This window comes from Chiloscyllium plagiosum, chromosome 15 (assembly GCF_004010195.1).
Source record: "Chiloscyllium plagiosum isolate BGI_BamShark_2017 chromosome 15, ASM401019v2, whole genome shotgun sequence".
In the NCBI taxonomy this organism is placed as follows: domain Eukaryota; kingdom Metazoa; phylum Chordata; class Chondrichthyes; order Orectolobiformes; family Hemiscylliidae; genus Chiloscyllium; species Chiloscyllium plagiosum.
In genome coordinates this window covers 26926049-26948895 of record NC_057724.1, presented here as the reverse complement: position 1 = coordinate 26948895, position 22847 = coordinate 26926049, and the positions used below count along the sequence as shown (strand labels likewise).

Here is a 22847-nt window from a genome sequence, read left to right as displayed (position 1 = left end):
CATGCTGAGTGTAAGGGTTCTGTTGAATTATCAGTGGTAGAGGATAACCCACCTGTGAGACTCAAAAGAAGTGACACTGTCTTACGTAAAAAGTCATTGTTTAAAGTATGATAGCTATAGGTACAAATCTAAAAACGAGTTAATGGGCGACACGGTGGCACAGTGGTTAGCACTGCTGCTTCACAGCGCCAGAGACCTGGGTTCAATTCCTGACTCAGGCGACTGATTGTGTGGAGTTTGCACGTTCTCCCCGTGTCTGCGTGGGTTTCCGTCGGGTGCTCCGGTTTCCTCCCACAGTCCAAAGATGTGCAGGTCAGGTGAATTGGCCATGCTAAATTGCCCGTAGTGTTAGGTAAAAGGGGTAAATGTAGGGGAATGGGTGGATTGCGCTTCGGAGGGTCGGTGTGGACTTGTTGGGCCGAAGGGCCTGTTTCCACACTGTAATGTAATGTAATGTAATCTAATCTAATCTTAATCATTATTGCAACAGTTTTGCAAGGAGCAAGTGATAATATGTTTATCTCCATCAGGATCCGGAGGAGACAACTAGATTCTCCACCAAATGATTCTGACACATTGTCAGATTGGGTGGAGATAATGCAACTTCAGATTTCACACTTTCTGAACCATTACCTTAAAAACCACCCAACTCCACAGAACTGGGATGAGTTGGTCACAAGCGAATGGCACAATCCAATTGTGGGTTTAGTATTTTTCAAAAAGCTGGGCTTGACAAAAATTTTGGCTCTTGTTGGCTGCTTCAACTTTTGAAACATTTCTGAACACTTTCCTTTTGAAAGGCCACTTTCAAATGAAAACGCTGTGGTAAAATCATGAGAACAGATGGAACTAATTTTGACAGATTTAATGCCATTTAAGCTAAGAGAGGTTGAATAGATCACTTTGCACGTTAGCAAATCAAACTTTTGAAAATATTGGACTCTGTATGTTGTGTGAATAATGAATCAAAAATATCTTTAAGTGATCTGTAGACTTTTTTTTAAACACTAAACCCTCTTGGATTAATTTTGACCTTGGTCACATTAGCTACTCAAATATTTCTGGCTGCCAGGGTGCTATTAGGCTTGTGTATACAAAGCAAAATCTCTCATATCTTTGAATGATCAGCCCACGGTGACAACTTATAAATCAATGGATGCTTTCGGCCTTACAAATGCTGCAATTTCTGGTTGTAAAATAATTTTCACATTGTTACTACACAGTGGCTGTGCTGGTAGGCATTTAAAAAAAATACTATTTATTGCTTCACCTCACATGTCTTTTTTGTAAAGTGTTGCCAAATTCTCTCTTAACTATCAGCCATACCACAATAAAAAAAATGAATGTAGCTAGAGGAGCTTGGCTGAAAATATCAATGTAAAAATGTAATGGCTGGTCATCCATATGCTGTTTGAAATTAATCCCAAAATAGGTGTACACAAGTCAAATCACTTTAACAGGCCATATTGGCCTAAGGCAAGAGTCTGAAAATGTTTTTTGAGACAGACAAATCGGTCATTAAAATACTGTGATCATTTTGCACATTGATTCAATTATAGAAGTACCGAAAAAAAATTGTTGGTTATTTTTGAGGGCCTCATTGTTATCATCATGGATCAAACCAGTAAACGGCTGCGGAAAATCGTGCATAAGGAGTGAAAGGTCAAGAGAACACATTACAAAAATGAGGCCCTGCACCAGAAATACTTGTTAATGACTGAAATTGGAAGTTATGACCCAAAATAATCACAGATGTGCTTTAAAATCTCACCGTTGGGATCCAGACCTGCAGTCCGCCTCCTTTGTCCGAAAAGCAGTTTCTGGAAGTTCGATAGCAGACAATTCAAGACGTTTCAAATATTTTAAATATTTTAAAATCTTTTCCAATCAGATTGACAAAGAAAAGGGAAAAACAACAATTAAATAATTACATTGAAAGAAATTTGAAACCAGATGATGTCATTAAGAACACATCTAAAACCTCTCTCTTATGCGATAGGTAGTCAATAAATAATAGGTAGGAGAGAGCAAGAGGTTATCTTATCATTGAAAATCGATGTAACCTCTGCTACTGTCATCCTAATTCCCACCCTTAGTGCCATACCTGTCCTATTTGTCTTCTTCTAGAAGCTCAATCTAGTGTGTGATCTCCTCCTGCTTCTCCACGGGCAGATTATGAGAATGAATCATACCTCAGTTATTTTCACACTTCTATTTATTTCCCTGTGCTGATGGGATGCTGACTAGGGAACGGGGGATGGGCTGGGTGCATGAAAATATCAATTCAGTTTAAATGGCAGTTAAAGACCAATATAGACTGGGTTAGAGGTGGAGGAGAAGTAATTACACTGTGCTGCAAATCTTAAAATTGTGAATAGAATTAGCATTGGAAAACAAAAAAAAAGAATCAACCATCTCATTGAATACATTTAAAGTGTACTGTTTGTCACTCTCAAAAAAGTATGTGTTTTTTCAGTTCAGCCACACAGGTCACATTCTTTGGTGCTGTTATAAAGTAGTAAGAATGCCCCATGTTCCATTCTGCTGCATGATGAAAACTATAACCTGGAAAAGATTACCTATTTTCACATCTAGAAATACCAAAACTTCTTTTTATTTGACAGTGGAATCAGCCTTGATAGAGATTTCAAAGCTTGCCCAGAAAGGAAATCTAAAATTCTAAACATTTGTTTAACCACTTTAGTGATTTGCAGTTGTAAACACATTATGTATAAATATTACAGGAATTAGTTTGTTGTTGTAGAACACTAAATAACTATTAATCTTTTGATACAACAGGGAAAACACGGCTGAGACCAACACCACTAGAAATTCCATAGTTGCTCCAGGACAAAAAAAGCAATAGAGACAAGATAATAGGATCATTTAAGAATATGTTGGAGTATTGTGGTCATCCTAGTTTATGTTCTCATCTCTTCTCCCTTCTAAAGTTAGTAGGCAATTACTACTCTTACCAGATGTAGGCAGCAGATACCGGAAAGCGGAGTTGGAACTTGAGGTCTGATTTTTTTTTAGCATCACTCAAAATCTGAAATGGCACCAGGATAATTTAAGGATGCCAGTCTTTATATCAGCAGTAAATCACCAGCTCTGACAGAGGGCAGACATTACACAGCTTAAAAGGAATCATTCTGCATCAAACCTGGGGCAGAGCACAAAGCAAGTTTTCTACATCTACCTCAGCTGGAGCAGGAATTGAACCTACGATGCTCATATTATTCCAAGCCATACATTAGCTGTCTTGCCAACTGAGCTAACCAGCAACTGATTGAATTTGTAAGGCTGTAATTTTTGCTTTCTGTTAAAAAAAAAGTGGCCAGACAGGTTACATAGAAGAGTGCAGCACAGTATAGGCCCATTGGCCCACGATATTGTGCCGAGCATTAATCTTAATCTAATATCAACCTAACTTACACACCCCTCAATTTACTGCCATCCATGTGCACATCCAGCAGTCACTTAAAATATCCCTAATGTATCTGACTGTACTACCACTGCTGGCAGTGCATTCCATGCACCCACCACTCTCTCAGAAAGAACCAACCTCTGACATCTCCCCTATACCTTCCTCCAATCACCTTAAAATTATGACCCCTCATGACAACCATTTCTGCCCTGGGCAAAAATATCTGGCTATCTACTCTATCTGTGCTTTTCATTACCTTATACACCTCAATCAAGTTACCTCCCTTCCTCCTTCTCTCCAGTGTGAAAAGCCCTAGCTCACTCAATCTCTGTCCATAAGAAATGCCCTCTAATCCAGGCAGCATCCTGGTAAATCTCCTCTGCATCCTTTTCACAGCATCTACATCCTTCCAATAATGAGGCGACCAGGACTAGACACAGTATTCCAAGTGTGCTTTAACCAGGGTTTTATAGAGCTGCAGCAAAACCTCACAGCTCTTAAACTCAATTTCCCTATTAATGAAATCCAAAGCACCATATGTCTACTTAACAACCCTGTCAACCGGTGTGGCAACTTTGAGGACCCCAAGATCCCGCTGTTCCTCCACACTGCTATGAATCCTGTCTTTAACCCTGTATTCAGCATTCAAAATTGACCTTCAAAAATGAATCACTTTGCTTTTATCCTGGTTGAACTCCATTTGTCACTTCTCAGCTGAGCTCTGCATCCTGTCAATGTCTTGTTGTCAATGGCCTCTAATAGCCCTCAACACCATCTACAACACCACCGACCTTTGTGTTATCAGCAAAGTTACTCACCCACCATTCCACATCTTCATCCAAGTCATTTATGAAAACTTCAAAGAACAGAGGCCCAAAAACAGATCCCTGTGGGACACCGCTGGTCACCGACCTCCAGGTGCAATACTTTCCATCAACTATCACTCGCTGTCTTCTTTTGGCCAGCCAATTCTGTATCCAGACAGCCAAGTCTCCCTGTATCCCATACCTGAATGAGCCTACCATGGGGAACCTTATCAAATGCTTTACTGAAATCCACATACACCAAATCCACTGCTCGACCTTTGTCAACTTGTCTCGTCACATCCTGAAAGAACTCAATAAGGTTTGCGAAGCATGGCCTGCCCCTCACAAAGCCATGCTGACCATCTTTAATCAAACTATGTTTTTCCAAATAGTCATAAATCCTATCTCTCAGAATCCTTTCCAGTACTTTGCTTAACACAGATGTAAGCCTAGCTGGTCTGAAATTCGCAGGGATTTCTCCATTCCCTTTCTTGAACAGAGGAACTACATTCACCTCCCTCCAGTCATCCGGTACTACTCCCATAGAGAGTGAGGATGCAAAGATCATCGCCAGAGGCACAGCAATCTCATTCCTCACTTCCTTCACCTTACTGTTCCTTGCCTGTCACAGTGGGACAAAGTTATCCAACACACGCAACAACTGCTCCTTAACAGCCCCCACATTTCTGTTGTGCACTTCCCGTGGAACAGTTATTCCCAATTTACACTCCACAGCTCCTGTCTAATAGCAGTATAATTTCCTCTCCCGCAATTAAATACCTTCCTACACTGCTTGTTCCTATCCCTCTCCATTGCTATGGTAAAGGTGAGGTAGTTGAGGCCCTGTCACCAAAATGCTCTCCCACTGAGAGATCTGACACCTGGCCTGGCTCGTTGCCAAGCCCCAAATCCAACATGGCCTCCCTCCAGGCGGTCTATCTACAGATTGTGTCAGGACTCCTTCCTAGACACTCCTGACAAAATCGGCTCCATCCAGACCATCAGCACTAAGGAGGTTCCAATCAATATTGGGGAGTTGAAGTCACCCATAACAACAACTCCGTTACATCTGCACCTTTCCAAGATCTACTGTCCAAACTGTTCTTCTGTCTCTTTGGTGCTATTGGGGGGGGGGGGGGGTCAATAGAAAACACCCAATAAAGTGACTGCTCCTTTCCAGTTACTGACTTCAATCCATAATGACTCAGTAGACAAACCGTCCTCAACAACCTCCTTTTCTGCAGCTGTGATGCACTCTCTAATTAACAATGCTACTCCCCCACCTCTTTTAAAAAGAACCGGAGTGGGGTATAAAAAATCTAAACCCTGGAACAACCAGCAATCATTCCTGCCCCCGTGAAATCCATGTCTCGGTTATGGCCACAACATCATAGTCACAAGTGCTGATCCATGCTCTAAATTCATCACTCTTATGCCTGACACTCCTTGCATTGAAACAGGCACACTTTGACTCATCCCTTTGCCCTATCAACTGTGCATCTTTCCTGACAGACTTTCTGCATTCTATTTCTGACCGTTCAACAACTCTGTAGCTCTGGTTCCTATCTCCTTGCCAAACTAGTTTAAACCCTCCTGACATGCTCCAGCAAATTGCTCATCCAGGACATTGGTGCCCCTCCAGTTTAAGTGCAACCCATCCTTCATCTCCAGGTCCCACCTTCCCCAGAATGATCTTCGTATTTGAAGCCCTCCCTCCTGCACCAGCCCTGTAGCCACATGTTGTGCTGTTATGCACCCTGTTCCTCGCCTCACTAGCTCATGGCACTGGTAGTAATCTTGAGATTACTACTCTGCTCGTCCTGCTTTTTAGCTTCCAACCTAACTCCCTGAAATCACTTTTTGGATCCTCATCCCTTTTCCTAGCTATGTCATCGGTGCCAATGTGCATCACAACTTTTGGCTGTTCACCCTCCCCCTTCAGAATCTTGTAGACTAGATCAGACCCTAGCACCTGGGAGGAAACAAACCTTCTGGGAGTCCCATTCATGACCATAGTATCTTCTGATCATTCCTCTCATTATTGAGTCTCCTACCAGCAGTGCTTTTCTAATTTTCCCCCTTCCCTCCTAAGCCACAGAACCAGGCTCAGTGCCAGAGACCTGACCACTATGGCTTTCCCTGTTATGCTGTCCCCCACCAAAAGCACAAACACAAAAGCTAACCGACTGAAGGGAGGCAGGTACAAAATGGGTAACCACTTCATGACTGCCTCAGCGTGTCACCCTGGCTCCTGATTAGTGTGGTAAAGGGGGACTGGATGTTTGGTAAGGGGGTGACTTTGGCATTGCACAGATTGAAGGGACAATGGGCATTCAGCACTTTGAGCTCTAAAGATATAAAGGGTTCAGCAACAATCTGGCATCACAGGGGCATCAAGAGTAGGAGAATAAGGCTATGAGGGACACTGAAGCAGCCACTTTATCCAGAACAGAAGCTTCAGCTGTTGTAACGAGTTGGAGTTTGGACCATGTGGCATTAAAGGGCAACACAGGAGGGGCAGAACCTAATGTAGCAGATAGATACAGGGCAGGAAGGCACTGGGAGTCAAACACATTTACTGCTAAAATTGGAGTTACCAGTCCAGAATGCTCCAAACCTTCACTGTCAATCTCAAAAATGCATCCTTGGGGACAAGAGCTATCCTGTGAACCTCAGAAAAAGGCACAAGTGCAATGTGACTGATACAGTCTGCTCACTGGAGAGCTACTGAACAAGTCAGTCGTCGGGCTTCTGAAGGTGGGATTGTGATGCCAGGACCAGTCAGATGGTGCTTTCCAACTGCAAGAGTTTCCATTCCGTTGGCGGCCTGCTGTACTCTCTACATCATGGTGCTCCCTAGATGAGTGAACCTGGAAGAAGACAGCTCATACAGATTGAGTATGTTCAGAAGACAAGGTTGACAAACTTGAGCTGGAGGAAGATGGCAGTGAAGTAGAAAAGATCCCTACTGCACATTGCAATGGCCTTTTGCAGCAACACTGCAGGAGGAGGAAGAGCTTTCCTCTCTCCCTCATGGCCTCCAGCATTAGGTTCAGGTCAACATCAAGGCAGTTAAGGTTTACCCAGCCTTATGTGCTAAGTCTGCAGCTCCTATGATTGTTCATTTCCTTCTGGAAAAGTGGACGGGTTTGGCACAAGTCACAGATTTTTCTCTCAAGACAAGCAATCAGCCCTCTCAGTAACGGCTGCTGTGTGGAACCTAAATAGCTTTTCACACTCCTAACCTGCTCAGCCTGTACTAATTGAAAAGGACATGGCAAAACTTCAACCCCTGGTAGTACTGAGTATTAAAAAAAACTTTGTGTAAGTAGTTTTCTTCATTCTTCCTCCATAGAATTCTTATTCTCAGCCACATTATCTAAAAATCAGCATCAAAACAGCTGTTACATCTTCATTGGGTATTGGTACCAACATCAATCCTCACTGACTGACAAACACCAAACCAAAAAACAAACAAAAATCCCAAACTTAATCCACTCAATGTTGTTATTTTACAATACATGGTGTAAATATAAATTCCTGCTTAGGCTCAGTTTTCCTTCCATTTTACTATTCATAACCCAGTTATAATGTAACCGGAATAATATTGGTGTAGTTCTAGAAGAACAGGTTACCAATTATAATTTCCATAATTAGGAACACCTATATTTAAATGGTCATTGTGCAAGTTAAATCCCATATTTAAATCAGATGGAATCCGAAAGTGCTGGGAGAAATAATCTGTAATTTATTTCATTTACTTGTGAAAGCAGTCTTATCCAAATAAATCTCTCTCGGGTTATCCCTCACTGTATAATTTCTTTATAGATGTTCACACTACTTGATTATTATTTTCTACCTTGTCATCCTACTATTGAAATAAAATGGGTATCACTGTAAAGGAGCTACAGGAGCAGAAAGACAATATGTATATGGGTTATAAAAAGATGGCAGGGCAAGTATAGAGCGCGGTTAGTAAACCTAACAGCTTCCCAGGTGCTTTAATCAAAAGTAAGGGCAGAGATTACAAGAGCAAGATTATGCTGAACCCACATATGACAATGGTTAAGACCTCAGCTGGAATACTGTGTACAGGTCTGGGCCACTATTTAGGGCAATGAGAATGCATTGGAGAGAGAAAGTGAAGAGATTTACAAGAATGGTTCCAGCGATTAGGTCACTTCCATTAAAATTTAAGAAGTTGGGATTGCTGTTCTTGGAGAGAAGTTGGCTAAGAAGATTGATTGAGGTTTCCAAAATCATGAGGGGTCTGGACAGAGTAGACAGCAAACAATTGCTCCAGCTCACAAAAATTTCAAGAACAAGAGGCACAGATTTACATTGATTTGCAATGAAGTAAATGCAATGCAAGAAATTCTGGAAATAATGCAAAAATTGAACAGGCAGAGTGTGTCAGTCTTCACTGTAGAAGACATGGATAATATCCCAGGGATACTTGAAAACTAGGAGGCAAATGTGAGGGAAGAACTTAAATGTCAATGGTCACCATGGAAAAGGTGCCTAGAAAACATCCAGGTCCGCATACCTTGCTAAGAACATAAGATGGCCTACATCTCAAGCTTTTAAAAGAAGTGACTGACGAGATGATTTAGAAGTGTTGGTTATCATCTTCTAAAATTCTTTGGATTCTGAAGAAAATAGCTAACATTACTTTCCTCAAGAAATGAGAGAGATAAGCAGCAGGAAACTACAGGCCAACTAGCCTAACATCAGACAATAGAAATTGGTAAAATTCATTCAAAAGGCTGTAGCAGGATAATAAGAGTACAACGGCATCAGGCAGAATTAGCATTAACCCTCTTACAAGAATCACAAAATGTTAACGAGCAGGTACAGGTGGTGATTGGGAAGGCAAATGGGATGGTGGTGTTTATTACAATGTGAATGGGAAGTAAAAGTAGGAAAGTTTTACTGCACCTCTACAGAAAACTTTGGCGAGACCATATCTGGAGAACTGTGAACAATTTGGCTGCCTTATTTGGAAAAACTTTGCATTAGAATGTAATGGTAGAAGCTGGTCTGAAAAAGTTCACTTGACTGATGCTTAGGATGATGCGGTTAGTTTGTGTGAGAAAAGTTATGCAGGTTGGGCTTGTACCCATTGGAGTTTAAAAGGATGAGAGGTGTTCTTGGTAATGCATCTGCAATCCTAAGAGGACTCATTAGAGTGGATACCAGGAAGTTTCCCCTTGATGAGATTAGTTTAAAAATAAGATGTCTCACAAGTGGAGAATTTTCTTGGAATTCTATGGAATTCTCTTCCCCAGAAAACAGGGTCATTAAATTTATCCAGGTTGAGGGTAAAGGCTTATGGGGGAGAAGTCAGGGAAGTTGAATCGAGACCACAATCCGATCAGTCATGATCTTATTAAATGGTGGAGTAGGCATGAAGGATAGAATGGTCGATTCCTTCTTGAATTTCCGACATTTCTTCAGTTGTAACCATGGAGATGGAATGACCTGAAGCCACACTTCCAAAAGATGTGAAATGACAATCAGGTAGAGTGAAGGCTTTCTCATTTTCTAATCACAATTGACCATTTTAAATGAGGAGGAGGTTTTCACAGATTGTTTTGCTTTCATTTTCCAGCTGATGTCTTGTGACATTTCTACTGTTTGCAGGGCTGATGATTAAAACGTTCAGTCAGTTTACAGGAAAGGCTGGCTAGTTCCCATTGAACAGACTACCCTTGCTAACTTTATGGAACAACTTTGGCGTAGCTGCATCGTGATGTACGGAATTTAAAGTTGGTAATGGGGGTGGTGGGTGTTTCACCTGTTAACTGAAGACCTCCCACCCCCTCCCATTGGCCTGAACATGCAGAAGCGGGAAAGCTGTTATGTTCTTTCATGGCCAAAAAGCTGTTGTGTTCACAATTGTAGTGATGCTACTTTTGAGTTAGGAAGCCTGGGTTCATGTCCCACCTACTTCAGATGTGTGTCATAACATCACCGAACAGACTGATTACAAAAAAAGTACAAAAAAATTCCTTCCTGCTTGCATAAATACTCCCTGTTCACCAAAAGGTATGAAATTTTTGCCCACATGAGAAAAGTAAATTATTGGAAACTGAATTATCATTGAAGCAGACTGAGATAATTTAGACATTTAAGCAATTGTTTTTTTTCAAAAACTATGTTGCTGGCAGTCAGGACCCATGGAGAAGGAGGAGGCAAGAGGCAAAGTTGGTCATTTATGATAAGAGCATTCTAAAATATCACCAGAAAATGGCAGAGAGATACACAGATTTTTAAAAAAGTTCTAAGGCACACGTGCCGTTCTCTTCAAATAGAATAGAATTTTGAAATGGAAATGTAATAGAATGGAATTTTTCTCCCCAGGAGATGGGGAGAGAAGTGGTGAGAATGAGAAACAGTTTGGTGAGTTGGTCGTGGAGAAATTCTCATTTCACATTCTCACCAGCACTGAAAGAGAATATTCAAAAGGGGGACTCCTGACTTGAAAGCAATTACATCTTCTAAGTGGTCAGTTAATTGACCATTTAAGGGCTTTGACTCATCAGTTCTTCAGTTACCTGCGTTCCCAGCAGGGAAGAATAGTGCTGGTTACCTGTTTGGCGTGACCAGGGTGACCTACCTACTCAGTTTGTGAATTGGGGGCAGTTGGGGGGGGGTTGGGGGAGAGAGGAAGGTGACTGCTAAAAGCCACCACCCTGTTCATGACTCCAACACCTCCCTCGCTGTTACCTCCACTCTGAGGGAAGCAAGTGAGTCACTGGCCCAGCATCCATTTCTTGGAGAGGATAACGCAACCAATCGATTTTAGAATGAGGAAGCTGCTAGCCTCAAGCTGAAATGCCACTGTTGGCATCAAGAACTCACTAATCAGTTCTTAAGCTGATTACCAAGAGTGGTGCGTGATCCAGTGGGAGCAGGGAGTTAGTCAACATCAACATGTCCACTGTTACACTTAGTCAGTAAAAGGGAAATTGTCTTAAATGCTTTGAAATGAATCCTAGATGCAACTATTGACATTTGCTGGAAAATCATGCAACAGTGCAGACATGCAGCCCACAAAATTTATATGACCTTATATCTTATCATCCGTATTTGTTTTACATTTCCGTTTTCAGGCTGTTTTGCAATGAATTATTTCAGCAGTGACAGCTGTAGATTGAAAAACAGCTATACCGGTTCAGGCCCTAGCACTGTGGAGACAGATTTCCTGGCAACTTTTCAGATATTTTCAATGACTGAAACCAAACATAAAAAATGAAGTTTTAAACAACAGGAAGACATTTAATAAAAGGATGACAAGCAATCTCTAGATACCAGGCGAAACATGGGTGACTTTATCTCACTGAATTGTTGGATTGGAGATGGATAAACCAACGCTTTTTGCTTGTGGGAAAGAAGTATTGAAATAGATACAGCTCAAACTTTATTGATCATTGAACTTGAACCATTGCAAAAACAGTGTAAGCCATTAACCGTGGTCAGTATAAAAAACACTCAATTTAGCATTGCAATCAGAAAACTGGGAAATTATTTATTCAGAGTTAGAAATGCATTTTGTTCTCGTTTTTTAAAGTTACTTTTGAGACTTCTGATCATAGATCATGCTTTGAGTTAGGAAACAAGACAGGTTAGACCTTGGACATTCCTAATATTGTTTGGTGAACTGCCTGGAAGAGTGATTTAACTTGCTCTGATGGTGAAACTCTTCAGTCAGGAGACAAAGTTTGGACAGTGTCAAAAGATTCAAGCAACTAGTCTTCTGCTTTACAGACAAATGGTCAGTTATTGAGCTAATGGGATAAGGAAAGATATGTTGTAATATCCATAGATTTAGATGTAATTTATGGTGAAGATATTACTTAGCATTACAATGCCTTGAAACAGGCATTCTGTATGTTAGTTAGAGCTGATTTAGATTTACAAGGATGTTGCCAGTGTTGGAGGATTTGAGCAATAGGGAGAGGCTGAACAGGTTGAGGCTGTTTTCCCTGGAGCATCGGAGGCTGACCTTATAGAGATTTATAAAATTATGAGGGACATGGATAGGATAAATAGACAAAGTCTTTTCTCTGGGGTCAGGGAGTCCAGAATTAGAGGGCATAGGTTTAGGGTGAGAGGGGAAAGATATAAAAGAGACCTAAGGGGCAACTTTTTCACGCAGAGGAATGAGCTGCCAGAGAATGTGGTGGAGGCTGGTACAATTGCAACATTTAAGAGGCATTTGGAAGGATATATGAAATAGGAAGGGTTTGGAGGGATTTGGGCCAGGTGCTGGCAGGTGGGACTAGATTGGGTTGGGATATCTGGTCGGCATGAACAGGTTGGACCGAAGGGTTTCCATGCTGTACACCTCTATGACTGTATGACTAGAATAGTATTCCCCAAACCAGTTTGAAAAAAGAGAGTTTAATTTGCCTGTATTTATGACACCTACATCTATTTTGTGGCCTCAGGTTTTTCCTCAATGAACACAGAGGGCAGAGAGAAGTGAATGGCAGGACTTTCAAAAACTATGCTTTGTTAAATTTTATCTGTGAATCAAAGGTAATGCTATGAATAAAATGATAGAAGGTTTATTTTTTACAGACCAAGGGGTGTTTTTTTAACATGAAATTAGGAATCAGAAGTCTAATTATGGAGTAATAAATGGGAAATAACATTGTGTGTCATAGCTAAACATTGAATCTTCAAGAGATTTAGGGAAATTAAAATTTAGACAATACCATATCAATTTATGCTTTTAAAATATACAATAATTAATTGGGAGCTCATGCAGCAGGAGCTATACTTCTATTCAAGAATGTTTAGGCATTTTCCAATGATTGGTGATGTTTTTTCTAAAGCAAGGTGGCTAAACTGGTCATTAAAACAATGTTTGCACACTGGTGTTTTAATATTTTGCAGGATACACATATCCCACATATTAAGAATATAAATTCAGTTACACATTCTGACATTTGTTTGTTGTACTGTTGTGTCTTTGATGTCATAGATCTATGTTCTTTCTCAGTAACTTCTTTACCCAGTCAACTCATCAGCTTCAAAACACTGGTTATAAGTTCATAAATAATCAAGTAATTGAAAGGAGCTAAAGGAATGCAAAGGTATACAATGGTGATTTCAACATTTTGATCTCTTTGCGCAAATGTGCCATTTCTTAGCTGCATCATTCTAGTTACAAATGCCTGCTGCTCCACATGGATTTCATGCTCTAGAATTATACTGTTTTGTATTGTGAATCCTTTCATTACTTAATGATTTCATTTCTATGCTGTGTAGATGAGACTCAGCTCATGATGCCTGCCATCAGAACCAGCATTGAAAAGTTTCACATGGCTGGGCAAGCCTTGCCACCTGGATTTCCTGCTCCATTTTTATTCGCTGATGGACTATCTTCAATAGAAACACTGCTAACCAATATTCAGGTAAACTTAAATAGCATCAAAAAGCTAAGGACATTACTGTGTGTTTATTGTGATATAATGGTTTTCTAAACATTGAAATGCACATCGATCCCATTGCATTCAAATTATGGGAGGAAAACTCAACTGGGCAGATGCAGAAGGTGGGGACATCCATAATTGTGAATTTAAAATGCCTGATGTTAAAAGAGGAAATATTTCTTGTATTTATAGCAAGATTGTATAGTGCTTCACAGTAAATGCAAACAAAATGGACACTGAGCTAAGGGTGATAACTTGTGCTTAATCAATTTTGGGTTGAAAGATATATGCATATTGGAGGTGTTGGAGGCCCCACATCACCTCTTTTGGGAAGAATCACCTGGATTAAGTGCTATTCGGGCACTGACCAAAGTGATTGTGTCCCCAAGGATCAAGGACCCCCAGGGCCCACTTAACAAGAGCTGTTGGTCAGAGGTTGGCCATTCTTCATTGCTGAGCAGTGCCATTGGTGGGACGCTGGTGCAGGTTGTCTGTTCCCAGTATAACATCATCCAAAGACCCATGATCGTTGATGGCACAGGCGAGTGGAAGTGGGGAGGAGTGGGGTTCCCACAGGGTCCATTACAAAGGCATAGAGGTGGTTCTCAGGAGTCCCCTCTACCCTTCCCCTTCTAATGTTGAGGGGTGTCCCTCGAGCTGACACCAAGTGCCTTTGAACTTGGAAGTATGGAGGCACATGGAGATTAAAAACAGGGAGGTTATGGTGTAGCTGTATAACATGTTGGTTAGGCCAATAGCTATCACCTGCAGTTCTGGAATCCGAAGATAGACTTAGGGTTATTTTCATTAGAGCAGAGGAGACTGATTGATTGAGGAGCAGTGGGAATGTGTTTGATATGTGTAAAATTATGAGGGCCATAAATAGGGTAGACAGAAATAAACTTCATTCCCCTTGATGGAGGGATTGATGGGCGGGCTTAGCATTTCTGCAAGGGATTAATTGGCTGCAAATTGTACAGAAGAAACAAATTCATCTACAGAAGAAAAAGGTGAAAATAGAATTAATATGTACAACATATTATTGATGTTGTTATCTAAATACTTTAAAGTGCACTTTAAAAAATTGATTACCTTGAGTATGCAATATTATATTGTAGCTGATGACAGAATTTTGATAAATCAGTGTGTCGTTAAAGTTGCAGACTGCAATCCAGAAGTATACAGTTGCTGTCCAAAACAGGGACTTCTGCAATTTCCCCTACTGAAAATTTTAAAGCTCATGGGAATCAAAATGTAATAATTTTACAGTAAAGCTGATTCCTGCAATGTTTGTAAATTTGTCTATAAATTTAGCCATTGTCTGTTATAAAAACCCAGAGTGAAATGGAAAATAAAGCAATGACTTCAACTGACTGACCTCCAAAATGAAATGAAGTTGATTTATTTTTTTGAAGGAAACCTTAATATACCCTGATTAGTTTCATTCTGCTCTGTTATATTCCTAGTTTCAATACAGCATTGTTTGTCCTTGATGAACACATGATCAACCTGTAAATTTTTGATGGGAATTCCATTTCTTTTTCATTTATGCTTAAAAATCTAAAAGAAGAATATGCATATCTCTTGTGTCCCTCCTTCTGCAGTAAACCCTGAAGTGAAATGCATTTAACGGTTATTGGGCATCCACTATCTTTTAGATAAGGAATGAACTTGTATTCATATATCATTCTCCTACACGTGCAGATTGGTGATCAGTTCCAGGAACCACTTTAGACCCTGAAACACTTGCACATTTCTGTTAAGTTTCCCAGTTTATTTTAATTCATTGGTTTTGGCTTCTCCATCCTGGTTTTCAATGTTTTCTCTCTTCTCAATGCTGTTGTTTGCTAACATCCTTGTTCTTCCTCCTGTTTAAGGGGAGTGCTGAATCAATCCCACTTCTGTGGTTTAGCAACTGTATATTTTGATTAATTCCCTAAACTTTCATTATGAATTCGATTGTTGATTTGTCATGAGCAACATATGCATTATAAACAGGCAATCCCTGGCAAAATGTTCTACTTTATTGAAGACACAAGGGAAAAAAAAGAGAATGAGACACATTGATTATCGGTTAGGACATGTTACTGCTGATTTAAATTCAGGGCACAAAATTGGCATCAGTGTGAAGAGTCTTGACACTCAGCTAATTCACTTGTACAAGAAGTGGGAAAGTATTATGCAAAATTAAATAAAATTACTGTGGAAGTTTGTAAAGGCAATTTTAAATACAGATGAAATGCTATTTTCTGTAACTTTAGAGCATCGGTGAAGCAATCCAAGTGTGACCAGGCTTAACAAGTTCTCAATAAAAAGATAGATGTGATATGTTTTTGCATAACTCACGGATGACTGATAGACTAATTTCTGGTTTTAAAGAAAGATAACAACTAAGAGATTTGCTTAATAAGATTTAGGGACATCAAATTGTCCTGGCTGAAAGAGAGTCATTTAATCAGACTGGCCCATAATCATGTCCCAAATGATCACAAATTGCAGTCCTTTAGAGATTGCATTTAGCTTAACAGACTTCCAACAACTTTCCACAGTGCAATACTGATTGAGCAGTCCGCTGGGATCTTGCTTTAGTTATGGAACAGGCTTGAATATAATCCCTTCTTCCTATCAAAAAAGGCAGACCTAATCACAGGAAGCAGTGATGCAACAAATATGGAAAATTGTAGTTAATAATGATTAATTATATCATTAGCCATTCAACATCTCATGTGTTGCATAATAAATAACATTGGCATGAGCTCAGTCTAATTAAACACTTTGATTTTAAATTAAAAAATACATTTAGATAATATTTACAAACCCCAACCTAGTTTTGGGTGGCAAATCCAATTTAAATATGATATTAGAAAAAAGTCTATTTGCAAGGTTGCATGTTCAATAGGTTGTTTCCTTGATTAATAGTTTGTAGAAAGTGTTCTTTTGAAACTTATTTTGCAAAATTTCAATATGTCTTAATCCCAATAGCTCAATTTCTTCAATACTGCATCAACGGCATTTGCATAAAAGTTCTCTGAACCCCTTCACAATATTCCTTCCTATATTCAAAAGATGCATATAGACAGCTTTCTCCTCTTTGCAAAAAAAAATTCTACTTCTTAACCAATTGATTTATAAATCTTTAACATTCTTTCAAGTGACATTCGCTCATGTTACTCTTTCAGCCATCACCACCAGCTGTGTGTCACATTACATTCCCCTAAATGTATTTATGCTAATTTATTCTACCTGCTCCCTGTGCCCTGTATATGTTGGCTGTTATCAGTAACTATGAACTCATTGAAATCTTTGCCATTTCTCTTCTTGCTTTTAATTACCTAAAAACTACTGTTCAAACCTCTTCCTCCTGTTATCCTACATTTAATTCCGCTTTTCTTACTGCAGCCTTTTCTCAGTGAGGATTTTTGACAAATAATTAAACTATTATCAAGTAAAATAAACTTAGCCACCACAAGGCATTTGTTTATCTAAGTTGTAACTTTACATTGCTTCTGGACCAAACTTAAACTTCTTTTCCCAGTTCAGGAAAGTGCCCTGTGTCTTTGCACATTGGTCATTTTCACCTAAGAAAATTACTCAGCACTTAATAAACCCACAGTTTGTACTTCCTATAATAATAGCGATCTGTTCCTTGGCCAGACACACTGCAAAAACCTTCAAGATTCCCAAACTTTGAAAACTGTCCAATTTGTCTCAGAAGGCCAGAGATGCAAAACATTTGTTGTTTTGCGTAAGTTCAGACTGAAAATGATTGACACTTATTAACTCCAATAGATCTGATCAGAGGTGAACATTATTGGTAATTTTTCTTCCTTCCTCAAAAATTTTGACTGTTCCAAGTTGAGTAATGCACCGGGCTGTATTTTTGGTGGAATATTTCATAGAGTGTTAGATAAGAGTTGGAAGATTATAAAAATATGCAAAAACAAACATTTCTTTTTCCAAACTTATAATAAGGATCTGAATTGTGTTACTGGGAATTTGTTGCTCTAACTTCAGCACTGTTCTGTGATTGTATAGGGCCTGCTGAAGGTGGCTGTAGACAATGCACGTGTGCAAGAAAAGCAGATACAACAGGAAAAGAAAGAACTCAAACTGGAGCTTTTCAGGGAGAGAGAAATGAGAGAAACCTTAGAGCGGCAACTCACAGCAGAACAGCACAATAGAGGTAGGTCTCGTTAAAATGAAGCAGATTAAAAAAACGATAACAGCTTAATGCTCTGCACAAGTTAGACTTGGCTTGATGACACTTCAGATACAAAGATAATAATGGATGCGTAAGATGAAGAGGCTTCCAACTCAATAGGGGATAAGGCCCTTATGGACAAATGCATTACAGCACAAAGAACCTGACAATGGATTCCAGAGAGTGACATTGATGATGATGAAGGTAAAAGGTGGCAAACTACAAGGTCACTCGCATAAATAGTCAACAGAGGTGCCAAACCCCAAGTTATGGGAGGGGGAAGATTCCTTGGAATAAATAAAAAGATTTTGTTTCTGCAGCAGGTTTTGGTCATTGGTTAATATTTGGTATCCTGGCAGCAACCACAAAGCCTTTATTCTGTATCAGTCCACCGTACCACCAGTATTTCTGTAACCACATTAATCCAGTGTTTCTAGACAATAGAAACTGTTCAGTCACCCTGGTTTATGGCTAAGATGTGTAATCTAGTCACACTTGGATGTTAAGCAATGAGGGCTGTGCTACCATATGCAATTTCATCAACCAGACCATTAGGATATTCCCACAATATTTCTATTGGTTCCTCACTCTGGAGAAAATTTGAAATATTTAGCAGAGTGTGTCCTATCCAGTTGAGGTCTTGTATGTTTTACACAACACTTTCCCTCAGTAGGTCACTGCACCTCCCTTTCTCCATGTATCCAGAACAAGAAACGAGAGGAGGAACAAGTTAATTCAACCAATTCAAATTTTCCAACACATCATCCAAGATTGGTTCATGGTAGAAGTCAACACAGCCTCTATTCCCCATTTTATAGTATCCTTTCCCCTCCCTAAAAGGTCTCTTATTGCTCAGTTAGTAGCACTCTCCCTTTAAACCTACAGGAGTGGAACACAAAAATCAAAAAGTAATACCTGCAGCAGTACTGATGCATGAGGCATTTAATCAAAGCCTCACCCGTGCTCTATGCTGGATGCAAAAATCCCACAATATGATTTTGAAGAGTATGGGAAATAGGCACCAGTATGATTCAGCCACAGTTCTGGTCAATATTTATATTCCAGTCAACATCAAAAAATAATTTCTGATCATTATCACATTACTGTTTGTGGGAACTTCTTTTATGCAAATCATTTTGTTGTAGTGCCTCCTACCTTATTACAGTAGGCACTACATTACAAAATGCTATTTAATATTATGATCACAAAAGGCACTAAAGTATTGCAAATCTTTATTTCTTCCCTCTATTACTGATCAGCAGTGTACTGTAGGTGAGCTGGATCTGTAGAGACCTTTTCTCCCTGTTCTGGCTGCAAGCCATTCAATAAAAAGTGACTGAGTACATGTAAAATCTGCCTCAGCTCTATCCTTGAAAATAATGTCAGTATCTGAGCTGGCGGCTCAGAGTCAGAAACCAAATGATGATGCTTGATGATGATCATCCTCTTGTATTCCTGCCTGGCCATGTTGCTGTTCCAGGAATGTGGTAGGTGAGTGTTTGGGAGGCAGCCTGTGAATCAGGTCAGTGAGTGGTGAGCGGGGATGTGAAAGACTGGATTTGTTGTTATTGAAACCCTCGGTGGTTTCAATTCAACGCCTAGAAACAGCAAATATTTTGGCCACTCCAATTATGGACAACATTAGCCCATCAAGGTGAGGTCAATGTCAGTTCCTGCTCATTTAGGTACTTTGACTCCAATTACGTACCACTTTATAGTCTACAGCTATTAGGAGGACTTCACCAGTTTCATCTCCAAATCCTTGCTATATTCATGACATTGTCCAACGACTAACTGTTTTAAGAAAAAAGTTTTATTTTTCCATTTAAAGGTCCCCTCACATTACACACCATAGCTAAATTAAAGACACTAAATGAATCAGCCTACTTATTACTTACAAGTCTTAATTACTTTTGGGTGACCATTACAATGTGGGAAGAGTTAAGAATTACTATCTGACTTTCTTCCTTCGAATTGGCCCCACATTGTGCTGATACTGTAGACTCAACAGGTAGCAAATTTTGGTTGGAAGTTCTCATTTGCTATATACTGCATTGTTCCACCAACACTCTGTCACTAGAATGTCAATTCCATTGTCGTGTTGTGGAAAACCAAAATGGAATCAGTCCACTGCCAGTTTTATCTAGATACACATATATAATTTTTCTTCATTAAATTTAATGTTTTGTTTTGATTTAATTAGTTGCATGCAAACTGTGGTGCATTTTCTGTTATTCATACAAATTTCTATCCAAATAAACATGCCAAACTAAAGTTTTATTTATATGTTTAAGCAATAGTATATTCTCCACCGCAACATGCCGAGATAAAAACAATAGTTTACAACCAACAAATAGCACTCCAGCTGTTCCATTTCATAATATTGATGTTCCTGTCATTTGAGATCTAAGAAACGCGATTCATAAAAATGTAAGAAATAGGAGCAGGATTGGGCCACAGGGACCCACAAGTCCATTCCACCATTCAATAAGATCATGGCTGCTCTTTCCATGAACTCAGCTCCACTTACCCACCTGCTCACCATAACCTTTAAGTTCTTTTACTGTTCAAAAATCTATCTTGGCCTTAAAAGCATTCAATGAGGTAGCCTCAACTGCTTCACAAAGCAGGGAATTCCACAGATACACAACCCTTTGGATGAAGCAGTTTCTCCTCAACTCAGTCCTAAATCCCAACCCACCTTATTTTGTAGGCATGCCCCCAATTGTAGTTTCATCCACCAGGAGAAACAACCTCCCTGCTTCTTTCTTAGGGTGGCACAGTAGCACAGTGGTTAGCACTGCTGCCTCACAGCGCCAGGGAGCTGGATTCAATTCCGGCCTCGGATGACCGACTTGTGGAGTTTGCACATTCTCCCCATGTTTGCGTGGGTTTCCTGGTTTCCTCCCACAATCCAAAGATGTGCAGGTCAGGTGAATTGGCCATGCTAAATTGCCCATAGTGTTAGGTGCATTAGTCAGGGGTAAATATAGGGTAGGGGAATGGGTCAATCTGGGTTACTTTTCGGAAGGTTGGTGTGGACTTGTTGGGCCAAAGGACCTGCTTCCGCACTGTAAGGAACCCAATCTATTCCCTTCATAATTTTACATGTTTCTATAAGATCCCTCCTCATTCTTCTAAATTCCAATAAATTTCAACAGTCCCAATCTACGCAATCTCTCCTCATAAGCCAACCTACTCAACTCTAGAATCAAATCAATTAAACCTCCTCTGCACACCCTCCAGTCCTAGTACATTCTTTCTCAAGTACGGATTTGAAAACTGTGTACAGTACTGCAGCTGTGGCCTCACCAGCACCCTATACAGCTGTAGCGTAACCTCCTTATTTTTGAACCCTGTCCCTCTAGCAATGAAGGATAATTTTCCATTTGCCTTCTTAATTACCTGTTGCATCTGCAAACCAACTTTTTGTGATTCATGCAGAAGGACACCCAGGTGCCTCTGCACAGCAACACACTGCAATTTTGCACCATATTTAAATAATAGTCCATTTTGCTGTTATTCCTGCCAAAATGGCTGACCTCACAATTACCAACATTGCGTTCCATCTGCCACACCCTTGCCCACTCACCTAACCTATCTGTATCCCTCTGCAAACATTCTGTGCACTTTGTTCTACCACTCATCTTAGTGTCATCTGTGAACTTTGACACATTATACTTGGTCCCCTATGTAAAGTCATCTATGTAAATTCAAATCTATGTAAATTCAAATTACATTATTCAAAGTACAAGTCTCCTGAAATCTTTTTGCATTTTTATGACTTTTGAAGTTCACATGTCTAATTTTTAAACTTTGTCACAAAATTTGCAGCAGCATAATAGGCCATCTGGCTCAACTGGTGTAAAGAATAAACACCTAGACAAGTTTTGGACCATTCTACATCATTCACTATCAGCCAAAAAGTAAATAGTCTTTGTACAAATATATCTGGTAAGGTGTGATGTCAACTCAGAAGTCTCCAATTTATGGCATGGCTCTCTCGCTTTGTGGAGAGAAGTATGTGCACAGTCTAAAATACTACAGGTACACTGTTAGGGGAGGAAAGAAGCACATGTGGTTTTGATAGTTTGCCAAACAGCTGTTTAAACTTGTGCTACTGTTCAGCATCAAAAGAACCCTGCACTTTCTGTTACATGTATAGAGGTAAAGGGAAGTCTAAATGTACCAGTTAGGAATGTTGTCACCTTCTGGGTGCTGTTTATAGGCAAACACTAATTTACAATTTAAACACCAGCAGCTTCTGTCTGTTACTGACATTGCAGACTGGTATTTAAACTGTTAGAATACCTTCAACTCCCAGTTACAGTTTTGACAGCATTTACCCCTCACCTGCAATTCATAAATGCAGAGCTATTGTCACCTTATTCAATCTGGGATCAGTTTATTCATTAACAATATAGATCTATTTTTGATGAGAGATGCATTGTATAATAATAAACTCAACCATCTGAAACCCAAGTAATAGAAGAGGTTGATTTGGTCTGCCATATTTTATATATTTCTATGTTCCTAAATCAGCTGTAACTATTTTCAATAGCTTTGTATAACTAGTTACAAGATTTTCTATGTCTAATGATATAATTACAATATTACCAGGGCTCCTTCTAGCACTAGCTTATAGCAATTGCATAGCTTTGCAGGAAGCAATGCAGGTGCATTTCATATAACTTACCTTATAATCATACCTGTGAATAAAAAGTGGCCCTAAGGTGTTTCATATAATCATCATCAAACAGATTGTGACACAGCCACAAAAAAAAAGAGATATCAGGTGAAATAATCAAAAGCATGGTCAAAGAGTCCCGCCCCTCCAATTACCACCAGGACAGAACCCCACTGGTCCTCACCTACCACCCCACCAACCTCCATATACATCGTATCATCCGTCGTCATTTCCGCCACCTCCAAACGGACCCCACCACCAGGGATATATTTCCCTCCCCTCC

The 22847-nt window shown here is 39.8% G+C and overlaps 1 protein-coding gene across 4 annotated transcripts in view; it reads left to right on the top strand.

Annotated features, from left to right (window-relative positions):
- The window catches only part of dacha (dachshund a), a 391212-nt gene that overhangs the window by 337158 nt on the left and 31207 nt on the right, over positions 1-22847 (top strand). For all 4 annotated transcript variants that reach the window (XM_043704519.1, XM_043704520.1, XM_043704518.1 and 1 more), the window contains exons 7-8: positions 13513-13658; positions 17712-17859. In XM_043704519.1, the coding sequence (XP_043560454.1) occupies positions 13513-13658; positions 17712-17859 (294 nt within the window). The remainder of the gene's footprint in view (positions 1-13512; positions 13659-17711; positions 17860-22847) is intronic.